Source organism: Acyrthosiphon pisum, chromosome X, assembly GCF_005508785.2.
Source record: "Acyrthosiphon pisum isolate AL4f chromosome X, pea_aphid_22Mar2018_4r6ur, whole genome shotgun sequence".
Classification (NCBI taxonomy): domain Eukaryota; kingdom Metazoa; phylum Arthropoda; class Insecta; order Hemiptera; family Aphididae; genus Acyrthosiphon; species Acyrthosiphon pisum.
The window spans coordinates 14,283,873-14,307,499 of record NC_042493.1 but is presented as its reverse complement, the minus strand read 5'-3'; the positions used below and the strand labels follow the sequence as shown (position 1 = coordinate 14,307,499).

General features: G+C 31.4%; 1 protein-coding gene across 1 annotated transcript in view; it reads left to right on the top strand.

Annotated features, from left to right (window-relative positions):
- LOC100571445 (homeobox protein B-H1-like) overlaps nucleotides 1-15,909 on the top strand; it is a 77,376-nt gene extending 61,467 nt beyond the window's left edge. Inside the window, exon 4 of the mRNA XM_029485957.1 lies at nucleotides 11,857-15,909. Within this exon, the coding sequence (XP_029341817.1) occupies nucleotides 11,857-12,930 (1,074 nt within the window). The 3' untranslated portion in view covers nucleotides 12,931-15,909. The remainder of the gene's footprint in view (nucleotides 1-11,856) is intronic.
- Nucleotides 15,910-23,627: the final 7,718 nt, after the last annotated feature.

Genomic DNA, 23,627 nt, shown 5'->3' with positions numbered 1-23,627 from the left:
ATCGCCGTCGACGGTAATTTATTTGTATTTATTATTTCGTTGTCGTTTATTTGTTTTTAATATTATTTTAAATTAACCGCGGCGTGCGCGGTTGATGCGACTCGGGACCCGACGGCAGCGTATGTATGATTTATATACAGAGTGGTGATATTTTTTCATGAATCGTGAACCGACCAATGCATCACATCCCCCGGCATCTCGTGATCTATACGTTTTGAAATTTTAGCGATTTACTCTCAAGGGCGTGTCGCGTGTAGGTTATACATATAGGTAGGTTATACAAACATATTATATAATATTGCTTTACAAGTTTTCGCAGATATCTTCACCCTTAAAAGTTAAAAGGAAAAATTCGTTTACCGCGGTAAAACAAAAAAAATCACCCTGTATAGTCTGTAGACTGTAGAGTATACGTGTGTATTATGTAAATATAATGTGCATGTATTGGGCGCGCGCCGGTATTTATTATTATTTATATAATAATAATATAATATATTATTGAAAAGCCGGCGGCGGCAGGGCAACATCGCCGGCGCCCCGTCGCGACTATATTACATTTAGTATAGTACATAATATTATTATAATGTTTTATATTCTATGCACGCGTTCCGTACGTTGTCGTATATTAAACGGATTATCCTATATAATATTATTATTATTATTATTATTATTATTATTATTATTGTATCGTACAGTCGTCAATGATACTAAAACATTTATATAGCACTAACGAGCCGCCGCTGGATATTTAATAATAACGAGATAACGAGCGGCCGACGTCGTTATTTACATAATATTATTATTATTATAATAATACGAATAATAACAATGTGTACACACAAGAATACTCGATGTATGCGTATTTGTATTCACATTAATTGAGTGTGTACCTATGTATGTGTGTGTGTATGTCAGAAGTTGATCCGAAGTTCTTTAACGGATGGGTTGATTTAAAGTTTATCCCATACCGCCTCACAAAAATGAAAAATTGTTTATTTACTGTGGTTCATTTTAAACCGTGAAGAGTTGTTAACCGATATAGAGGTTATAAGCTTATAAGTGTTTTGTAAATAACAGCTGGGAGCTGAGGAGATGAGTATTTGATTGGAGTTTGGTATGGGATGTTTTATATAACATGATATATTCTGTTTCATTGATGGTTTTAGTTTGTAGATCATCGAGAAGTAGTTTATTTGTTAAATAAGTACCAAGGCACCTTTTCACTGTTTCATTGTTTTGGAGACAGGGGGACAGTACCTGCATTATATGATACACTGATGGATTTACTAAAAATGTTATCAACAAATTATTTAAGAACTTAAAATCGTAAGAGATACACATTTTATGAAACCACAATACATATAGTAGAAAACCACTACCGCCGCCATCATAAATCATAATATAATTAATTGGTCACCGCATGTCCACACAATAATTTATTCAGTATGTTTTCTGGTCTTAAAACTAAAATAATAATATTAGATTAATAGAATTACATGGAAATCAAATGATTGATTAATTAGTTATAACCTCTAATCTACCTACTAATATAATTCATACAAATGTATATACTATACAATCTTTCTATAATTTGTATGACTGTATTTAAGAGAAAAAACAGATGTAATATACACAAGATACATAGTTTTGCATAGTATATCAACAGTTATTAAACAACGATTTCGTTTTTTACCTATTTAGGTTCTCCCAAAAATTTTCTTTCCGGAAAATCCACCAGTAATAACTACTAACTAGTCTTGAATAGTTGAATCATGAAAGTGACGGGAGTATAATAAATTGTATAATACCGAGGACGCCACCATTCGCATAATGTTCTGTCTCCGAATAAAGTTATAAATAATTTAGCACATTTTCGTTCAGCCGAAATAATTTCGTGTTGTTAGATTTAATATTATAGAAAATTGACCTGTCATAAAATGTAATGGTAAGAACATATTACGCTGTGTCTGATCTAACGTTGTTTCATTTTTTAAGCGAGTATAAACAAGTTATGAATGAAAAATATTGTGATTTAAAAAAGATCATAACTCGCTTAAAAATTTAAACATCATAAAAATTAAAAACCAATTTACAAACACAGATGATGTTTTTTTATCTTTAACTTCGATAATACTTTACACATATTTTCAGAATTTATTTTTCTTCGATTACTATAGGATGAAGTCGATATAATTTATATTAGAAATACAAGATACGAATATATAGTAGATGATATAGGTATATATTTATAATATAAATATAATAGTTGCATTTTGGTAGAAAACACAGCTGGGATCAAATATTCAAATCATCTAAAGTCTTTAGAGTCTAAGGCCACGGAAAAATACAAATAAAAATAAATTAATAATTCGAATAATATTAAAATATGATAATAAATAATAATACTATAATACTGTATGCAGCCAGACTTGGGTAGAATTCCGAGTACAATATTTACTTTTTTTCTTATATAGGTAGGTATACTCTTATATATTACTAATTATTACTTATTAATTATATTAATTTGAATATAATTTATAACTAATAGATAGCCAGATAGGTGTGTATTATCTAGAATATAATAATGTTAGTTTATAAACACAGAATTGAAAAAATAATATTTTTGCTATTGAAATCTAAATCTACTAAAATATATATATATATGTAATAAATATTATATATGTATTCGAAAAATATTTGGATTACTTTTTGTGAAATATTCCAAATACTTTTATTATTATCATAAATTATTCGAATACATATTCTGAACACTTTTTTTTAAGCATTCGGAATATATATTTGAAATACTTTTAAAAAGTATTTTACCCAAGTCTGAATGCAGCTGAAAATAAGGTATGACGTCGGCAAAGTAGACCGAACACGCGGAAATGCGTGCGTTATCGTTGTATATACATAATATACCTACTGAGCGACGGTGTATATAATTTGCAAAACTTCTTGTATTAATAAGCTGTAGCCGTCTTGTATACATAGCCATTAAGCTATAGACACATAACCCATAGGTAAGTTCAAGTTTATGAGCGTATACATGGGGTGGGGTAGTACTTAATTCGTTTCTGCAAAGAATGAAAAAGGTCTAATTTTCGTTTTCTTCAAATCTAGTCTTTTCTGAATTATATTTGGAGAACCACTTAGAATTACCCAGGAGCCATCACAAATTACATCATAAACCAAATATTGTAAAAAATAATGCCCTCCAACGTTTTTTTTTTTTTTTTTTGAGAACATTTCATTAATATTTTTTTTTAAAATTTTAATAGTATAATACTTTTGGCAGCTCTTATACGTAAAAAAAAGTAATTGTTATTTCATTATAAATGTATTTATAATGTATAAATTATAAATTAAACCTATATATTATTGTTCTTATATTATTATACATTACGGTCTGCAGGAGTTCCTATATAATATTATACATATTTGATATGGCATAATAATTACTAATTTACTCTACGGCAGTACAGCTGCAGGGGTTACTAAATGGTAGGCTGTGGACAAGCTTTACTGATCCACGGGCCACGGAGCAGAAAATTATAAGGTTTTCATTATCGAAATTTTATTTCTTGATTTTGTCCTTACTTTCTTTGGATAAAAATGTAAATTAAATTATTTTAATGGCCTCCTGAATTCCTAAATTGAATCTACAAAAATATAAATTGATGATCCGATTCCTGCTACACAGTTTATACTCTATAATTCTATATTAAATAGTATTTAATATCTACACAAAAACAAGATATATAGAAAGTATAAATATAATTGCTGATCCCGTCGTAATTTACCACATTATTGTTAAGCCGGGTATCGTCACATGGAGATAGTGAAACGCAATATTCCTATCACTGCTGTAGAAGTAATCTATATATAATATAAAAGATAAAAAATGTTTACGACTGACTGTGACTTTATTCGCTCTTAAACAGTTCATCTGATTGCGATAAAATTTGGTATAGAGATAGATTCAACCTTGGGGAAGACGATGGGCTACGCGAAAAAAGGTAAATGAGAGGTCCAATCCTAACCCGGGGAAGTCCTCTCACAGGGGTTTTGAGATTAGGTATTATTATTATTTTTTATTCATAAATGGTTGCTATTGGTTTTAAATGTTTTAATAATAATAATTATTATTAATGCGATAAGCCTGTGTATTTTAGTATAGAATATAATATCGAGTTCAAACCACGGTTTCGGTGGACCAATATTTTGATACTTTTAGGGTTAAATTATACACTTACGTATGCACCACGCGGGGTATGGATACCACAATGCCTACCTAATAATATATTGCTCGAATAATCATAAAAACCTAGCAATGGCAACGCATTGCCGTGTCGGCTAGTAGATGAATAATTGGCTAAAAATAAAATAAAATTTAGTGTTATATCTTATATACCTATAATTTAATTAGGTATTTAAGTTTAGAATTTGGAGATAATATGTGTACAAACGTGTGTTTGTTTTATTACAATTCAATGTCCATATTAAGATCATTAATTTAACTATGTAAAACTTAATATAAATAATAACGCATAACTAAGCCTTTGAATTATTTCAGGAGGAAGGGGGGTACTGAGTTTCACTTAAAATTAATTTTCATGTATTAAAATGTGTACATAGATTGGATTTTTTCTAAAGACTTCCCCACCGTTCATACAAAAGTTATATGTATGTGCACTTTCAAGTGGTCATATAGATAATTTATGAATTATTGACCAGCTTGATGTATATTGTGGAATCGAAATAAAAAAAATCAACCATATTTGTATTAATATATAGGTATGCCATATTCATAATTAGAATTACGCGTTTCCAAAATGACTATAAAATATAGTTTGAGTTAAAATACTATGTAAACTAGTTTTAAAAATAAATTAAAAACATATCCATACCGTAAAGATGTAGATCGGCGAATATATTATATGTAGTGTATAATGTATATACATTCTCAAGTAGGTAGGTTCACATTCGCTGTATATTTTTAAGCCATCCTAAGTTTTGCGCAAACGATTTCTCAATAGGTATTTGTATATATTTTAGATTTGAAATCACGGTTCTCCATTTTGATTTTTAATCAAATTGTTACAGCAACGGTGTTTTCGTTTGTGAATACTTTTTGGGAAACGTCGCATCGTAGCACCTATAATAATAAATTATAATATATAATATTATGTAATCCTAATATTTAAATGTATTTCGAAGAATTCGTTTACTGGACAGTTTCCCCGATCGCTAACCTATTGCAGATATGGAAGTTGACGAATGCATTGTGAAATATAATACATAAGAGAACTCAACAATAATAGTGCCGTTTTACCTGACGGCAGCCGCAACAGACGTCTATGTATATTATTATAATACTTTACTGTACTGTCTATTAATTTATCATCATTGATTTCTATGCAATTATAAAAATATCATCAAATATTATAATAGCATATGCCATATTATTATGTTATATTATATTATATTATAATATTATACTGTCGATGGGAAATCGATTTTCATATAATAGCCATTCACGGAACATGACGACTCATTTGTGGGAGAGAAGCCGTTTTCGCATGTAAAATAATAACATATAATATGACAAGTCACCCGCAGGACAAGGCGTATTGACCAAAAACTTCAGAGAATTCACAAAAATGTCCTATATATGTATTTATATGTATTTATATATTATATATAGTGTGACGTCTATGTGCACTTTCCAATCTATTATATCGCAGACGAATGATGGGACATTCTCGTGAATCAAAAACGAACACGTTGTACCTACTCTCCTGCTATGTATATTAACACGAAATATTATATTATATACCTTCTCGAGACTCGAGAGACATCTCTTTATTTTTTCTTCCTATAATAATATTGAATTATATTTGCAATATAATATAATATAGATATTGTGCGTTCGTGCAGTGTATCGTGTATGTACTATATCAGGTACATCGAATATAATATATATTATAGCTGATGGCTTCTATAATTAGTAATTATACTGTATAATATAGCATACGATGAAACTATGCAAGTGAGAACCGATGTGCAGTATATATAGTGCGCCTATAATATAATAATATACTAGTCGTGACCAAGCGTAATGGGTAAGCCGTATTATTATTATGTAGGTATCTTATAGATACATTTGTAGAGCCCTTTCAAATTGCGTAAAGTCCCAATTGTCTCGATTACATTTTAAATATTTTGTGATTGGAAATATAAATTATATTTATATTCATTTATCATCTAGGTACCAATATTATAAAATTATGATCTATATGTACCTGTTACAAATAGAGTAGTCGATTGTAAATTGTCGCTACTCCTGAGTATAATATTATATTATTATAGTCTCATACTGTTGTTCTGCAGTGAGTAGCAATCGATAGTTTTTCCAGCCCGCAACCACCACATATATATTTGGCACGTGCCAACTACAATTACATATCATTGCATTAGGTAAAATAATATTTTATTCCGACGATGAACCATAATTAAGTACCAAAACCAGTAGGACAAAGTTACGCCTACTAAAGAAAGAATGATCAGATTTTAATTCAGTATATTATAATGTTTGAAATCGTTGTATTTTTTAATTTATTGTGTGAAAGTCGATTATTAAACAACTGTTTCATTTTTTTAAAGATAAAAAGTACCAAAGTACCTGAATACTTTAAATTATTATAAATTTGAGAATCAAAATAGGATATTTTAATGTTTAAGACAATACATTTTAATTGAAATATTAAAAATCGGTTTCCACGAGAAGCTAGAAAAGCACAAGACAAGATCATGATAAACTCAATTGTTTTACAGAATTGAATCCAATTATTTTAAATATATTATTAACTTAATTCGTCTAGGTACTTAGGTTTGTTATTTTTTAGTCACGGTTTTAGATCCAAATCATGAAATAAATAATATTATGCAGCTTCCAACCGCAATATATGTTATAATATGAAGTATTTTACATTTTAATACCGTTGTATATTAGAAGATAATATTGCGTTATTGGCTTTATTACACATTGGTGGCAGTAAAATTATTTTGTCTTGGTGGTGCCGACGTTAAAATTGTGTCCAGCGTCATTTTGCCGTAACCGCCACTACCGCTGCTGTGTGTAGGGACAAAATTGCAAACAAAAATTGTAAATATAAAAATTCTACTAATTGATGAGGATTTATGATATTATAAGAGAGAGATTATTGGGGAAACTCATGAGCTACTTGCCCAACTTCCCCTTTCCCCTCAACTTGCATTAAATACATATAATATATACCTATTATTGTGTTGATTGTTGGTAACAAATTTGTTCACAATATTGCTAATTTGATTTTGGGCCTTTAAAAACTGCGCTTGTTATTTAGGTATCACACATTTTTAAATATCAAAATATAATTAATATATTAAGTACTCTAAATATATTACCTCATAAATGTCGTTCAATTACAATGATCCTGCGGCAAACCGTTTACGGCAATATTGTGTTAGGTATTCGCGTATAAAATTTGTTTATCATATATTTTATATTTAAAAACATTTTGACGCGTGCAAATAGATATCTGCACTATAATAATATCTGCCTTCTTCGGCGGGGTCTCTCTCTCGCTCTCTGTCTCTCAATTCGACATAAAAAATTGCATATCAAAAAACATCGCGGTCATCTATTTAATTATACGGACGGAATATTTATATGACGCGCGCGTGATGTGCGTGTGTGGAAATTTTCACACATGTTATATACACATTATCGTCATAATATTATGCTCTATTATTCGGCCGATATATAACTATTATTATTATTATCATAGGCACTATAGCGCGGACGGCAGTACAATAAACCCCGTCGTCGCGCCTAAACAACCGTATATTACATTGTGTTGGCATTTTATTATCGCGTACGTGTATGTATAACGCGCGTTAAACGGTACTCGTTCGCGAATTCATCTCATACACACGAGAGTCTTATAATAACAATATAGTAATAATAATATAATATAATATGGCAGCCACCGCCGCCGTCCATTGTCCATCGACGACACAACACGATTATATTACATTATAATAAATAACAATAATGCGTACCGCCTTTACCTACGTCATATCGTAGACCTCGTATTATTATTATCATTTTTTTTTTTTTTTTTTAACACACCGCATTAAGTTTTTTTTATATTTTTAATATACCGTGTTATATTGTTATAATGTAATATAGTACTCGACATATATCGCGAGTGTGTGTGTGTGTATATGTATTATATTATTATACATTTTTCCACGGTTTTTAACACACGCACGCGCATTTCATGTAATATGTATCATATTATATTATAGTTATGTACGTAGCTATATCGTGAACGTCGCCGTCGTCGATCGGTCGTCGTCGTCGTCATTGCGATACGTTAATACGATTTATAATATATTAGGTATATTACGTTATTATAATGTTATTATTATTATATTATACCTACTGCACTGCGCCGGAGAGGCCTCGTTTAAATTGGTTACCGATGACTGGGCGTTTTTATCCGTTTTTAAAATTTTTTTTCTACATTCTCACACCGTGCCGGCCAACCAATATTTTGTATTAATGTTATTTATTATATTATTATTGTTATTAAACATCGCCGCGGCTGCGGTTAACCCGGCGTAACGATGATATCATATAATATATGTGTACGTGTGTTGTATATTGTCGATGTGAGCATGAGTGGTGTGTACGCGCACATTTTTTTTCCACCAGCACAATACAATATATATATATAAGGTACATCAACTAACCTTACGTGTGTACCTATATTAGATTAGATTAGGTTAGACGTGGTGCGTATTGCGGCTGCTGCTGTGTACCACACTACCACCACCTTTATATATTATATTATATAACACGCGATGATGCGACTATTTTCTGTATCATGCATTGTATAACTATAATACGCAAATGAAATATTATATATTTAATATTATTATTAAGTATTATGTATAATCTATAGGTGGTACACGCGTTCTTAATAAGCGTGAGATTTCCACGCGCCGGTTTAATTAACAACGCGTCGACGACAATAATATTATAATGTCCGTTATTATATTATTATCTGTACATAGTATGCGTAGCCGCGTAGGTATATATATAGGATGTCAGCGCACCATTATTGCATTAATTTTTTCTCTCTCTGACCCACACGATTAAACACGACAAATTCGCGCTCAACTTATCCAATTTTGTGTTGTTACTTATTGTTATGGCTTTGATACAATAGTTTAATATTGGTTATTAGCAACAAGTTATAACTTAACGGTTAGGTTATCATCGCCTATGGCACATCGTATATAGCCCATAGGTTTTTATTGATAGTTGAATTTAATAGTTAGTTATATTGTAACTATATTGTAAAATATTGCAGTTTTAAAGTGCCCATCATACAAATATTCCCTTACCATTTTCAGGAAAATAATAAGGTTTTCAAAATATTAAAAAAAACTTGCGTAAATAATTAGGAAATATTTGAGTTTTATTCTTTGGCCAAGAATTTCTTATTTTTGAAAATATTTTATAAAGAACATTTAAGTACAAAACATTTGAATCATATATTTTCAAAAAATATTTTTACCGAAACTTTATAAAGATGTTAAGTCAACATTTTTATGCAATTAATACTTTGTACAATATTTTGTTATTATGAAAAAAAATATTTATACAATATTGTTAGTAAAATATTTATTATTCAAATACTTTAAAATATTCACAAAATATTATAATTTCCAAATGCTGTGTGGGAACTTTCTTTAAAATTAAAATGTCAATATAAGCCATTATGAGTTGCCATTAAGATAATATTTTTACATTTAAGTTTGATAAGAGCACTCCAAATATTTGTGTGCGTGTGATTCTTATCATAGTATATTCATTCTAATCGTTACATAGTATAATATAGGTAATAGGTATATATATAGGCCCGGATTGGACTGGCGAGCTACCTGCAGAAAAATCTCGGTGGGCCACTAAAATTATGGACCGGTCGTGATTTTATTTTTACATGATAATGAGAAATTAGTACAAATATTAGTAAAATAAAATTTTTAGAATTATTAAACTGTACAGTAGCTGTATAGCCAAATGTTAGAAATCCTAAAACTCGAGGGGCCGATACCTTACCTAGGTAGGTACTAGGTACATATATAGGTAATTTATTATGTAATATACTGATAATGGTGTGCCAGGGCGAATTTAGAAATACTTGATGGGAAAGTGGAGGGGGACTCTAAGAATGTATAAATTAGTTATATTTACAATCGTCACATACATACTAGGTATAGGTACTTAAAAATATTACATAGCTTCTTATTAAATAAATAGTTATGATATTTAGTGAAATAGGATAAACTGTAGATTAATAATTCATTTTTAGGGTTTAATTATAATAATACATACAAATACAATAAATATGGGGGGAGGGAACCAAGGCCTTTGTGGCTTATATCCCTCCCTTAAATACTGCACATATTACATACCTAGGTACATAAAAAAGCGAATCGTGTAATATACAACGGGCTAAGCATTTATTTTTCTTGCAGGTCGAATTTTGTCATTTGGACATATTTGTCATATTTTATTTATACTTAATACGTCTTATATTCTATTATACAGGATTTAATAAACTACAAACACCCACGTCCCCTTTTGTCCTTTAATACCTAATGCATTAATTGATACAGTTTTGGAATTTTTAAGTATAGAGACCACAATATTTCAAATACCTAGCCACTTAGCCATTCAGGATACTTACTTTGGATACGTGGAATTGGTATACCAATTAACGAGTATCATTTCACGAACAAACTTCTATTTAAAATCATAATCATTATTTTTGTATTGTAAGTTCTTAAACAAGTGATTATTTTTAAATTTTGGTTCATCTAAATCATATTTCGAATAAGTAATTTCCGAGGTATTAAACTTTATGCAGCTATAGCCGTCTAAGTATAGGTACTTACTAAAACTAAATGATAAAAGAAATAAAAACATTTAAGATATATGTAATATTTGGTCCAATACTAAATTAATAATTATATATTTATTAATAATAATGTTATACTATTACAATTTTCACAAATAACAGAATTTCAGTATCTAAACTAATATTAATTACCTGCTATATTTTTCGAACTATCATAGCTCTATTATCCTTCACAGTATTTAAAATTGTATTATTTATAAACTATTTTTATTTGAAAAAAGTAATTTCCTTAACGATTCATAATAAAGAAGAGTAGGGGTAATATCGGGGCAAATTATAAAATATCAGTGTTAAAAATGTGCAACGATCTTGCATGCATGATGAATCCTGTATGTATGTGTGGGTAGATCTAAGAATAAAAATTGGGCTAAAAACATAGTATGCTGTATGCACTTAGTTATTACTTACCTATTAGTTATTAGTAGTCATATTATAAAAATAATTAATAAACTTTATTCATTCTTATAGTCTCATGTATATTTTTCAATATCTTTACCACTTACTTGACCGTGCTATAGGTACTAATTTAAACATAAAATTATTTTGCAAACATCCATATTGCAATGAAGCATACATAATATGTAGATTTGTTCGTCATATAAGTATAAAGAAGTTTGGGTGCTTTAACTAATACCAATCATATGTCATAGGGTACATACCGTATATACTCGTATAACTAAATGTATAACTGCTTGTTTGATAGCAGGTAAAGATATTATTTTGACAAAATATGTTGTTGTTTTTTTTAAAGCCTATACGTGGTTTTTAAGTATACATTTCCACGATTTACTAAAATATTTTTCATGTCATGTTTCAGGTATGGTTCCAAAACCGACGGGCAAAATGGCGCAAACAGGAGAAAGTCGGCCCACAGGCTCATCCGTACAGCGGCGGCGGTGGAAACCCGTACTTGGGCGTGCCGAGTTCCATGTCAGCCGGCCGCCACAGCCCGTCTGGAGCCGCGTTGAGCCCGCTTCCGGCAAACCCACCGTTCATGATGACAGGTGGCATGGGCTTGGGCGGTGGTGGCCCGTTGGGAATGGGCAACATTGGTCTGGGCAGTCACCATCTACTGCACCCTGGCCACCACCACCATCACCACCATCACCAGCAGCAGTTACAAGCCGCGGCCGCTATGGCCGCTGCATTGCGTGGCCACCACCACCAGCACCATCATCCAGGTAACGGTGGCGCAGGCAGATCACCACCACTGCCACCGACGTCGCAGGCCCTGTCGACCGTCGCCGCTGCCGCCATGGAACTCCAACTCCAGCAACAGCAACAGCACCAACGCAGCAACGGAGCCGCCGCAGCCGCAGCCGCAGCTGCAGTCGCAGCGGCGGCAGCTAACTTCCGTGGTTATCCGTCTCAGCTGCAACAGCAAAGATCGCCACCCGGAAACGATAGCGCCTCGACTACTCCGCCTGCTCACAACAGCAACTCACCACCGCCAACAATTCCGCTCCAGCCGACGCTCTACCATCCGGCACCGGTGGCCGCGTCGCCAGCCGTGCCGTCTCCGCACCATCTACACCATCATCATCCTTACGCCGCCGCTTATCACCAACACCTTCGCGGTGGCGTTGGTGGTCAGGGATACCAACATCACCATCAACAGCAGCAACAGCAGCAGCAGCAACACTTCAACAGCCTGCTGGCCAATATGGCCATGGCAGCGGCCGCCATGCGACCCTCTGGCGTCGTCGGTGGTGCTCGGTCACCACCGCTTTCGCAGACGACGCCGCCGGGCCATGCTGCACCCACCACCACCACCGCCGCCACTTCCGTCAGGTCCGCTCGCCGTACCACAGCCACCTCGGTCCGATTCGTCGACCACGTCACCACCGGCCGCGGTGATTCGCGGGGGCAATGGCAGTCGGAGCTGCAGTGACAGGAGCAGCCCGGCCGGATCCGACGGTGACGCGTGTCCAACGGACCCGATTACTGCGGCGGCTACTGCAGCAGCAGCCGCCGAACTAAATCGTCGGTCGTCCAGCATCGCGGCGCTCCGCATGAAAGCCCGCCGTCACCGGGATGAGATACGCTTGCGCGGCGGTAGCAACGCCGGCGACGATACTACCAATGCCAACGGTGGCCGCTGTTCTTCCTCGTCGTCGCTGTCGTCGTCCACCTCGTCGTAATCGCCTCGAACAAGATTACCGTTGTCGTCGCAGGTACCAATGACCGAGTACGTTTTGTTTGTAAAGCCGAGTTTCCACTACACCGTGTCGTGCCGTGTTTGGTGCATTTAATAAATAATGTAGATATAACGCATTATCATGTCGAAACACGTTACCTTAAAGTTTAATATATTCAACCCTATACCAGACACGGTATAATGGAAACTAGGCTTAAGGGTCGATGACGGTATAATATGCAGGTGTTGGCGATTACTTTTATATTAGTTATATGGTTTGTACCGCGGACATCGTATTATTACTGTAAAATGCTTTATGTTTAAAATAGTGTTAGTACACGGCTGTAATTTGTAATGACTATATAGATACTATTACTACTACCGTCTATGTATTTTCATATTTTTATTACAATATAATTTTCACTGTCTTGGAACGGCCGCCGGCGGTCAGCAGCCAATACAATAATGATATAGGTAGGTACGTATGGTACATACGTCGATGATATTATTATCGTAGTATTATACGAATCGCTCCCGTAAAATAATTAAATTTAATAACGATTAGGTAGGTTTTTTATTTCTTTCGTTCCGTATTACTGCAGCGATGAAACGGGAGGCGGTGACGGCGGAGAAATCGCCCCCGTTCGCTGCGCCTCCCGCTGCAGCATAGGTTAGGTTTTAATGCGCGCCCCACCCGACAACTGCAACAGCGGCACAATCTGTACTGGCCCCGATCGTGTCTTCCTGTGCAGTAGTCATCGATAGATGGATCGAATAAAATATAATACATAAGGACGTTCGATCGATATACATGCCTACGCACAGGTACAATGATAATAATAATAACACGCTCAACATTTTCCCGATATAATATATAATATAATGACGACGAGATAGGTAATTGGTATTTTAACGAACCGAACGTGACGTTGCTCAAAAGCGAGTGCGACGCGCGGCGGCGCAAAACGAATCGAAAACGAAATCAAATTAAAAACCATAAACGAATCCCATCTGCTTTAAAACACCGCCCACACGAATCCGCTATGTAAGCTGCTGTTGAGACGTCGGTGGTTGGGTATATTATTATCTATACGCTCATAGAAAATCTGTATATTATATTATTATAGTTTTGCCATTATAATCTCGTGATGGAAATTTCGAAAAATAATGCACGTAGAGAAAGAAAATTTGCGTGAGCCGATACAGTGTTAATCTTAACGTGCGTGCTCAAGTCATGCGTATCGATTATATTATAATATGAATATTATGGGCACAGTGTAAATGTGTGCGTAACTAATTAAAAGAAACATTTGTCATCAGTTAATCTACATAATATATATACAATATACATATAGACAACAGTAACATTTTTAAAATCACTATCCAAACTTTAGCACACGGCGTTAAAACAGAACGACGTAATCTTGGTTGACTTTATTATTATGAGCTATCGATTTATCATATAGATACTATTAATACCTATAGTTTATTATTATACGGCTACAACAGATCTTACGGCATACTTTCGGTTCATACAGCCCCCTCCCCCCCCCCCCCATCATTATATAGGCCACCTATTGACTCGTAAGCCAGCTCTGCCTATATTTTTCTAAAATTACGGGTCGTGACTCGTGAGCAGAGATAGGTATAGGGCGCTACTGGGTGACCACGCGAAATTACATTATATGACATTATTGAATATTATTTGATATAATATTATTATAATATATGTTGTAGTTTAATCCGTCACCAGCGTCTTCCATCACGGATCTGGTCTGAATTCATTGGATCGGTCTACGAGTATAATATAAGGTCTCTATATGGCTTAGCTGCACTGCCGTTTAACCGTACTTGGTAAAATTCAACCGTTGTGCTTAAATGTTGTATTATAATATTATACGTTTTCAATTTTTTTCCCCGAGATTATTACTATAGTAAGCCGTGGTGTCTCGCATTAGGTTAGCCCGCGCTAATCGAAACTTCTTGTAAGTATACAGTAAACAGACGACGACGATATTATTATCGTATTTATATCTAGTGTCTGTAACTAGTAGGTAGTAGTAGTATAGTAGTATGTATTATAGTTGTAAACTTGCAGTATATAGTAGTAATAATCATAATGTAATTATCTTGCTATCGTATTTTCGCGATTAATATGTATATATACCTAATATAATTATACATTTTACTGTAGCCCGTATATGGTATGTTTGTGCAACGCGGAATTAAATTAAAAATTGTAAAAATGAAGTAGTGGCTGCTATATTATAATATTATGTTTTCACGGATACGGCGGCCGTGGTAATAATAGTATTACCGTATAATATAATATATTATACACCATTACAGCTATTATTGGGACTATGTAGAAGCGGTATGCTGCACGTGCACATCGTATCTATATAATCGTATAATGTACGATAATGGTATAGATTAAGGGGAAAATATATATCAGCGCGACGTCCAGCCAAGTGATCCAATTATCATCTCGAGTATAAAATACTTACACTTGTAATACGCGTGTGGTCAAGTATTTTTCATTTTGTTTCTGTTGTTTGGTGTCCATCTAGACGTTTGTATATAAAAAGGTAGAGGTAATATCTTAACATATTATGTGACTTCCCAAAGTTCCATAGTCGTCGTCGTGAGTATTGTAAATAAATTACGTATGAACCATGTATATATATATATATATATATATTATTATATTTAATATTATAGTATTATACTTTTACTCCCATGATGAATATACATTTTTCATCATCAGCCTAAGTTTATTATAAGTTATTGTTAACCCATATTATTATTTTATTATATATTTTGTAATACCTATCATGTACTTAATCCTATTTATTATTACACGTGGATGTTTTTTAGTATATATACCTAGTATGTTTACCTATGTACATAAGTGTACAAAAGTGTAATAAATATTAATGATCGTTTCAATTGACTAATGTCGTACGGTTACATTTTTTTATTATAATTACATTATCAATGTTGTTACGATTACGATTATAATCGAATACGCATATTTTTACATTCCATATACATATTATTATATTATAATATTATACATTTTAAATTTAAAAAATAAATATATATAGATATATTATTGCTATAACAGAGCCGTGTGGACAATTTCGCGTAAATGTGTTAAAAATATAACATTCAATAAATGCGTGTATACTATATAGGTATAGCTTATATAATATATAGTCTGCCGTGTAACAAGCTGGTGACTTTAACGACGAGCATGATTGTTTACGGCAGGTGCACACGATTGTTTTGCGTGCTCGCCAAATATTATATTATTATTATTATTATTATTATTATCATCATCATACCTATTATTTTGTGTACATATTTTTTTCTGTTAAAAATACAACAATAATAACAATATATAAGGTGCGCGCATTGTAAACGACGCATATATTTTTATTATGAAAATTATGTTTTTATTTATTTCTCTTTTCTCCTCTCCACGACAACCGTGCTTACAACCGATGGTGTGTAACGTAGGTACCTACACATGATACTACCGATAAATAATAATAACAGGAAAATATCAGCGTTATTATAGCTTATTACACTTCAGTACACAAATCTACGTCTTTCAGTTTTTCATATTATACAGATACAAAACAAATATTAACTTAAGTCCAGCAGAGCCAGTGGTGAATATTAACGATGACAATGCTACGCTAAATGTTTTGTGTACTCATATTATAACAGTATGATCATAGGCGCAATTTCAACTTTTGGCCTTCTGGGGGGGGGGGGGGGGGGGAGCTGAATATATTAAAGGCGAGCAGACCATTTCAATATAGCGTTTTAAAATTGTATGTCCTAGGTTTTTGGGATCCATAATATATAGTATTATGTCACAGGTATTGTATACTATATAATATAGGTAGTGTACCTAGGCGTATCTCGAATTCTAATAGTATATACTTACACTGTACAGTCTACAGCAGGGGTCTCCAACTTTTTTTTTACAGCCGGCTAAAATTGAGACACATTATGGCATCGCGGGCCAACATTTTTAGAGGAATAAATCAGTTAAAAAATTCAAGAATAGATAAGATTTATTTAGAAAAATGAATGTTTGCTTATATACTTTTTTTATTTTATAACGAGTTTTTCTATTTTAAGTTAATGTTAGTACTTAGTATATAGGTATTTAAATTACTATTATAAGCTGTTACAAATAACATCAAAAGAAAAAAAATAATAAATTAATTTTATTTAATTATTTCAATAAATTAAAAACAATAAAAACTAAATGAAAATAATAATATAATAAATATATTATTTTCAAAACATTAATTAGCTTGATGGGCTAGTGAGAAACTCTTAGAGGGCTGGATAAAATACACAAATTAGCTAGGCCATATAAATCAACTGTTAACAATTAACATATACTATGTAGATATATGCGAGTATACTATAATACGTCTATACTATACACCAGTGGTCTTCAACCGGTCGGTCGCAACCCAAAAATGGGTCGCGTAAGCTTTAAAATTGGTTCACGATAAGACTTCTTTATAAAATAAAAGTTAAATTTATAAAATTTAATACCTAAGGTAAAAAAATAATTCACATTAAATCGTTTGTATCATATTATTATTTTATTTTATATTTTCATATGAATTCTATACATTTTCAATTAATAATAATTAAATATTCTACCTACTAAAATGTAATTTTTATTTATTCAGTTTTAATAGTACTACTGCAAAGCATTAAGCAATTTTAGGTTTTTTACAAAGCTTACGTGGGTCGCGAAAAATGTAGGCCTAAAAAAGTGGGTCGCAAGTCCAAAAAGGTTGAAGACCACTGCTATACACGATATTACAATACGAGTATATTGCCTCATATTGTAATATATTATAATGTGAGACTAAATAGATATTTATAGAACTATTAATATAATCATTAAAATGAGATATTAAAAAAATAATGTGCTTCATAATTGAGGTGCTAAAAGCGCGTCCAGACGTAGCGGCTTTTGGCATGTGGCTAGCCGCGCGGCGCGGCCTTCGTCAGCACATGCAGTGTGGCAAATACGTGTCTAGACTAGGCATGCCTAACCCACGGCCCATGTAAGTATTCCAAGCGGCCCTTGACCATTTTATAAAATTAGAAATTTCTATAGGCATCTATAGATAAAAATAAAAATAAAATAATAATTTAAAAAAAAATGTATTTTAATAAGATTTTAAGAATTAAATAATATCTTATAATTTTTAAGTATATCAATAGTGTATATTTTATCAAAATGAAACAGTAGGTATATACGGTCTGCAGTATAAATATACATTTCGAATGTGGCCAGCAAATTGAAAAAGGTTGGGCACGCCTGGTCTATATAGACGACGAGGCATTTGTTTTTCAACTATAATGATTTAAAAAATAATTTAATTACTAAAAAATGTACGAAAAATGTTGTATTTATCGCTTTCTCTTGATGTATACCACCTACAACCTGATCGAAAATGTTGCAGAATGGCGTCCAAAAAAGCCGCAGAAAACGGATTAGTGACATGATACCCACGCCACCCCTTTTTTAAATGTTTAACTTGGTTTCACGTGATTAACTTGGTCCATGATAGTAATTTGGTGTCGGTAACTTCTATTGAGATTTACCTAATTCTAATTTCTAATGGCTAATACTTAGATTAGATATTTATTGCCTGTTATTGAATTTGCCTATTTATTTATAATTCGTTATATTTAATAATGAAAGTGTACAGTCGTATCCAGGTGAAGAATAGTAAAATACGGGTTAAGCTAAAGCCTATATTATTATCATGGAAAATTTCCATATGATCAAGTAACCTCCACTGTTTGAGTAAAGTGAATGTATAATTAATTAATGGCCCAACATCGTATACTTTTTAAACCATTTTAAGTTCCAAGTAGTCACTGTAGATAGGTCATTATTGGCATAATGTAACATTTTAAGAAGGATATTTACATGAAAAAAGACACAATATTTGGGTGAAAATATCAAGTATCTTCGTTTTCGTATTTACAACAAAATAAGATTTTTTTTAAAAACTTGTTTTTCTAAAATATCCTGTTTTTCCATATTTTCTGAGCTATGAATGTGTATTGATTTTACAATGATGTGATTACTTTTTAAGAGAATATGTACACGACAAGAAGTCAAATAATGTTCGACTTTCAACTTTGGGGATGGTTTCTGGTTGCAATTGAATATAAATGGGCCAAGATCTTCTTCCCAATGTTTTTCAAAAGCGTCGGAAAAAAAAATTAAGTTAAAACTAGTTTTTGATAAATCAATTTTTTTTTAATAACTTAAAAATATAAACATAGATACAAGTAGTTAAAATTTAAAAAAATGTTTATTATAAGATCAGTTTTCATAAAAAATAAAATTTTCAAAATATTTTGACTCTTTTTTTAGCAATTTATAGACACATGTACTTTTCAAATTATTTTTAGATTCTGAGTGGAACGATGAATGTATTAATTTTACAATGATGTGTGTTTTTTTTATTTTTTTTATTTTTATCATGGTTTGTGGCAGTAAAACTACTTCGATTTTCTTCAACAGTATCTTGTTCGATGGGAAAGTGAATCTAGTTGGTGCATTTGGGACCTAAAAATTTAAAACTCCCAATAATTTTCAAAAGCGCCGGGAAAAACAACAAAACATTTAGGAAAAACAGGAATTTTTACGCAAAATCGGTTTTCCACAAAATCGATATTGGTTTTTGGTGTAACTCTAAATCAAATGAACGTATATATATGGCATTATCACTGGTTAGTGGTTGTTTATATTTGCATTTTCTATACACGATAAAATTTTCAAAATATTTAGATATATATTGAACTGTTTAAGAACATTTTCAGTTTCCAATTTTATTAGTATTTTTTCTATGAATGTAAATAAAACTTTATTTGTTGGTTAAAAAAGCTTTATTTATAAGCATTTAATATTCAAAACTTAACAAAATACGGAAAATCGCGAAAATTAGCAAATTATATTGAGTTGAGAATACATAAACATTTTTCTTTTTAGATATAAGATTTGAAAATGTAATAAAAGATTATTCATAAGTTTGTCTACCTTTATAAAAAAAAAATGTCTACAAGCAAATCAAATTAAATTTTTACAAGTGTTTGAAGTACCTATAATATATTTTTACAATATTGGATATTAACTCGATTTCTCATGTAGTGGTTTTGATATTTTATTGTTATTCAAAAACGAATAACTGTAGATACATGAAAATTTTACAGGATGTTTATATTTTCATTTGCTATACACCATAAAAATTTTAAAATATTTTGAGTCTTTTTGAGCTTTTTACGGACATTGTCAGTTTTTAATTTTTTTTTTGTTTTTTTTTCTATAAATATCAATAACATTTTATTTGTTTGGTAAAATAGCGTGAAAATGTAATGTAAGGCACCTGATATATTGTTACAATAGCAATTCAAAAATATTAAAAATACATAAGCACAATTTTTTTATAAGGATTTAAAGTTCGAATTTAAAACAAGGTTCCGCGTAAATAGGTTATGTATAAATTATTTTTTTCACAACAATATCATAAAATGTACTTAGTAATATCATAGGCCAACTGACCGTTTTCGCTCAGAGTCATTTTTCTTATACATTGTTAGTATATCATTGAATTCAAATTTAACACCATACATTATAATGAACCACTTGTAACATTCTGTACAGCAGAGCGACACCCACTTGCCCACATTTTTTTCTTTGTTTTGAGGTTTTGCTTTGTCAAAAAGTTTGAAAATGTTATACAAGGTTCCTAAAAACTTGTTCGAAATCTTTTTTCTGTAAGAATGTAATTATATTAGGTAAGTATAAAAATATAGATTCATTAATGATTAATCTTATTTAATCTAATAGTTCCTACTCCTACTCGTTGGCAGTACTGTGGTGAATATGGGATATGGTATTTTGCGTACATTTTAGTACTTGTAATAAATTAGCTCCACCAATGGGTACATTTAGGTACTTATGTAATCTGTGATAATATATAAAAAAAGGTGGGTAAGTGGATTTCGCTCTGCTGTACAGTAGGTTACAAGTGGGTCACTGTATAATGGATGGTATTAAATTTGAATTCAATGATATAATATCATTGTATAAGAAAAACGATTCTGAGCGGAGACGGTATGTCAGTCTAGGTATAAGACATAATATTATATTATAGTCTATAGTATTTAAAAAAAATTGACCTATAATAGGTACCTATAATAAATTCCAAATTAATCATATCATAATATCTATTAGGTACTTATAACGCGTTATACATCAACAACAAACCGTGATACTATCATAGATATATAATAGTTGTATACTTTAGAAGTTTCAATAATATACAATCACAACAAAATAACTAAAATAGTTATTCCAGGTTTTTTAATATGTGATTTCGTCCAAATTTGAGCTTAAAATGATTATAAAAATAAATTGTTCTTATGTATTTTTTTGATTTTTTTGTAACAGAATTAATTACTTACGTGGAATCTTGTTTTACATTTTTAATCCTTAGATATAAAAATTGAACATTTTATAAATTTTTAACTACGAAATAATTATTCAATTTTAAATTTGATAAATTTTGTCAAAATTCGATCTTTAAATGCTTATAAAAAAAAATTGTGCCTATGTATTTTTAATATTTTTCAACTGATATTGTAACAATATATCAGGAGCTTTGTATTAAATTTATACACTTTTTGGCCAAACGGATAAAACTTTATTGATATTTATAGAAAAAAAAAACTAAAAAAATTGAAAACTGACCATGTCCGTAAACAGCTCAAAAAGAGTCAGATTATTTTAAAAATTTTATCGTATATATAAAATACTAATATAAACATTCAGTGAAATTTTCAAGTATCTACAGTCATTCGTTTTTTAATTACAATAAAATAAGAAAATCGTTACATGAGAAATCGAGTGAATATCAAATGTTGTAAAAATATGAATTTTAAACGATCATAAAAATTTAATTTGACTTTCTTATAGATATTTTTTGTTTGATAAAGGTAGATAATCTTATAAGGAATCTTGTATTACATTTTAAAATATTAGATTTAAAAAGAAAAATTTTTACGAATTTTTAACTCAAAATAATTTGCTAATTTTCGTGATTTTTCCATATTTTGTTGATTTTTGAACTTTAAATGCTTATAAAAAAAAACTGTGACTAAGGATTATAAGGAATATTTTTCATCTACTTTTGAAACAATATACTAGGAGCCTTTTATTAAATTTTCAAGCTTTTTTAATCAACAAATAAAATTTTATTGATATTTTTAGAAAAAAAACTAAAAAAAAATGAAAACTGACAATGTCCGTAAAGAGCTCAAAATAAGTCAAAATATTTTGAAAATGTTATGGTGTATAGAAAATGCTAATATAAACATTCAGTCAAATTTTCATGTATCTACGGTCATTTTTTTTAAAGTTACACCAAAAACCAAATTCAATTTTGTGAAAAATCGATTTTGCGTAAAAATTCCCGTTTTTCCTTAATTTTTCTTTAGTTTTTCTTGGCGCTTTTGAAAATTACTGGAAATTTTAAATTTTGATTTCCCCAATGCACCAACGATATTCACTTTCCAATCGAACAAGGTACTGAAGATTAAAATCGAAGCATTATTTTGACTCATTATTGTGTACACAGACACACACAAAAAAAAAAACACACATCATTGTAAAATTAATACATTCATCGTTCCACTCAGAATCTAAAAAAAAAACAAATGCGCCACGTCTAAATAGTATAATTTTGGTAGTATACACCATACATTCATTTGTAGTTATTGTAATTTACCCGATAAATTAACTGCCGTTACATCAGTTATAGAACATAAACGTGAATTAATAACATGTACAAAGCATAATGAATTATAATGTTCCTGATTTTTACATATCTTATTATTAACAGAAATAATACTCATTTATACAAAAAGTATGTAAGTATAAATATATACCTACACTCTACAGGCTACAATTGTTCAGGCTACAACAGAGGAAATGTTTGTTTTTGGTCCAAATTACATTTACACCCATTAATATTATTAAACTGAATTAAATCTCTTTTCTAATTTCTATTGTATAATATATGATATATTATGCTCATATTCTGCTCGTTTAGCCGTATAAGTTTAGTAGTTACTATTATTCATACTCCGTCTACAGTTAGACGATGAAAAAGAGCCCCCCATTCCCAAATACAGAGCAGGCCCACCGGAAAACACCAGTTTTCTCTCTATAGCCCACGGCCCACGAGCACTCGTAGATATATATTATTGTATAATGCAAGTTTTTGAATGTTCAGTGCAAAATAAACTTGAGATCACTTACTAGATGGTTTTTGTGATATCTTTTTTATTAAAAGAATGTCGGCCTGCACTATTATATTTGGTTTATC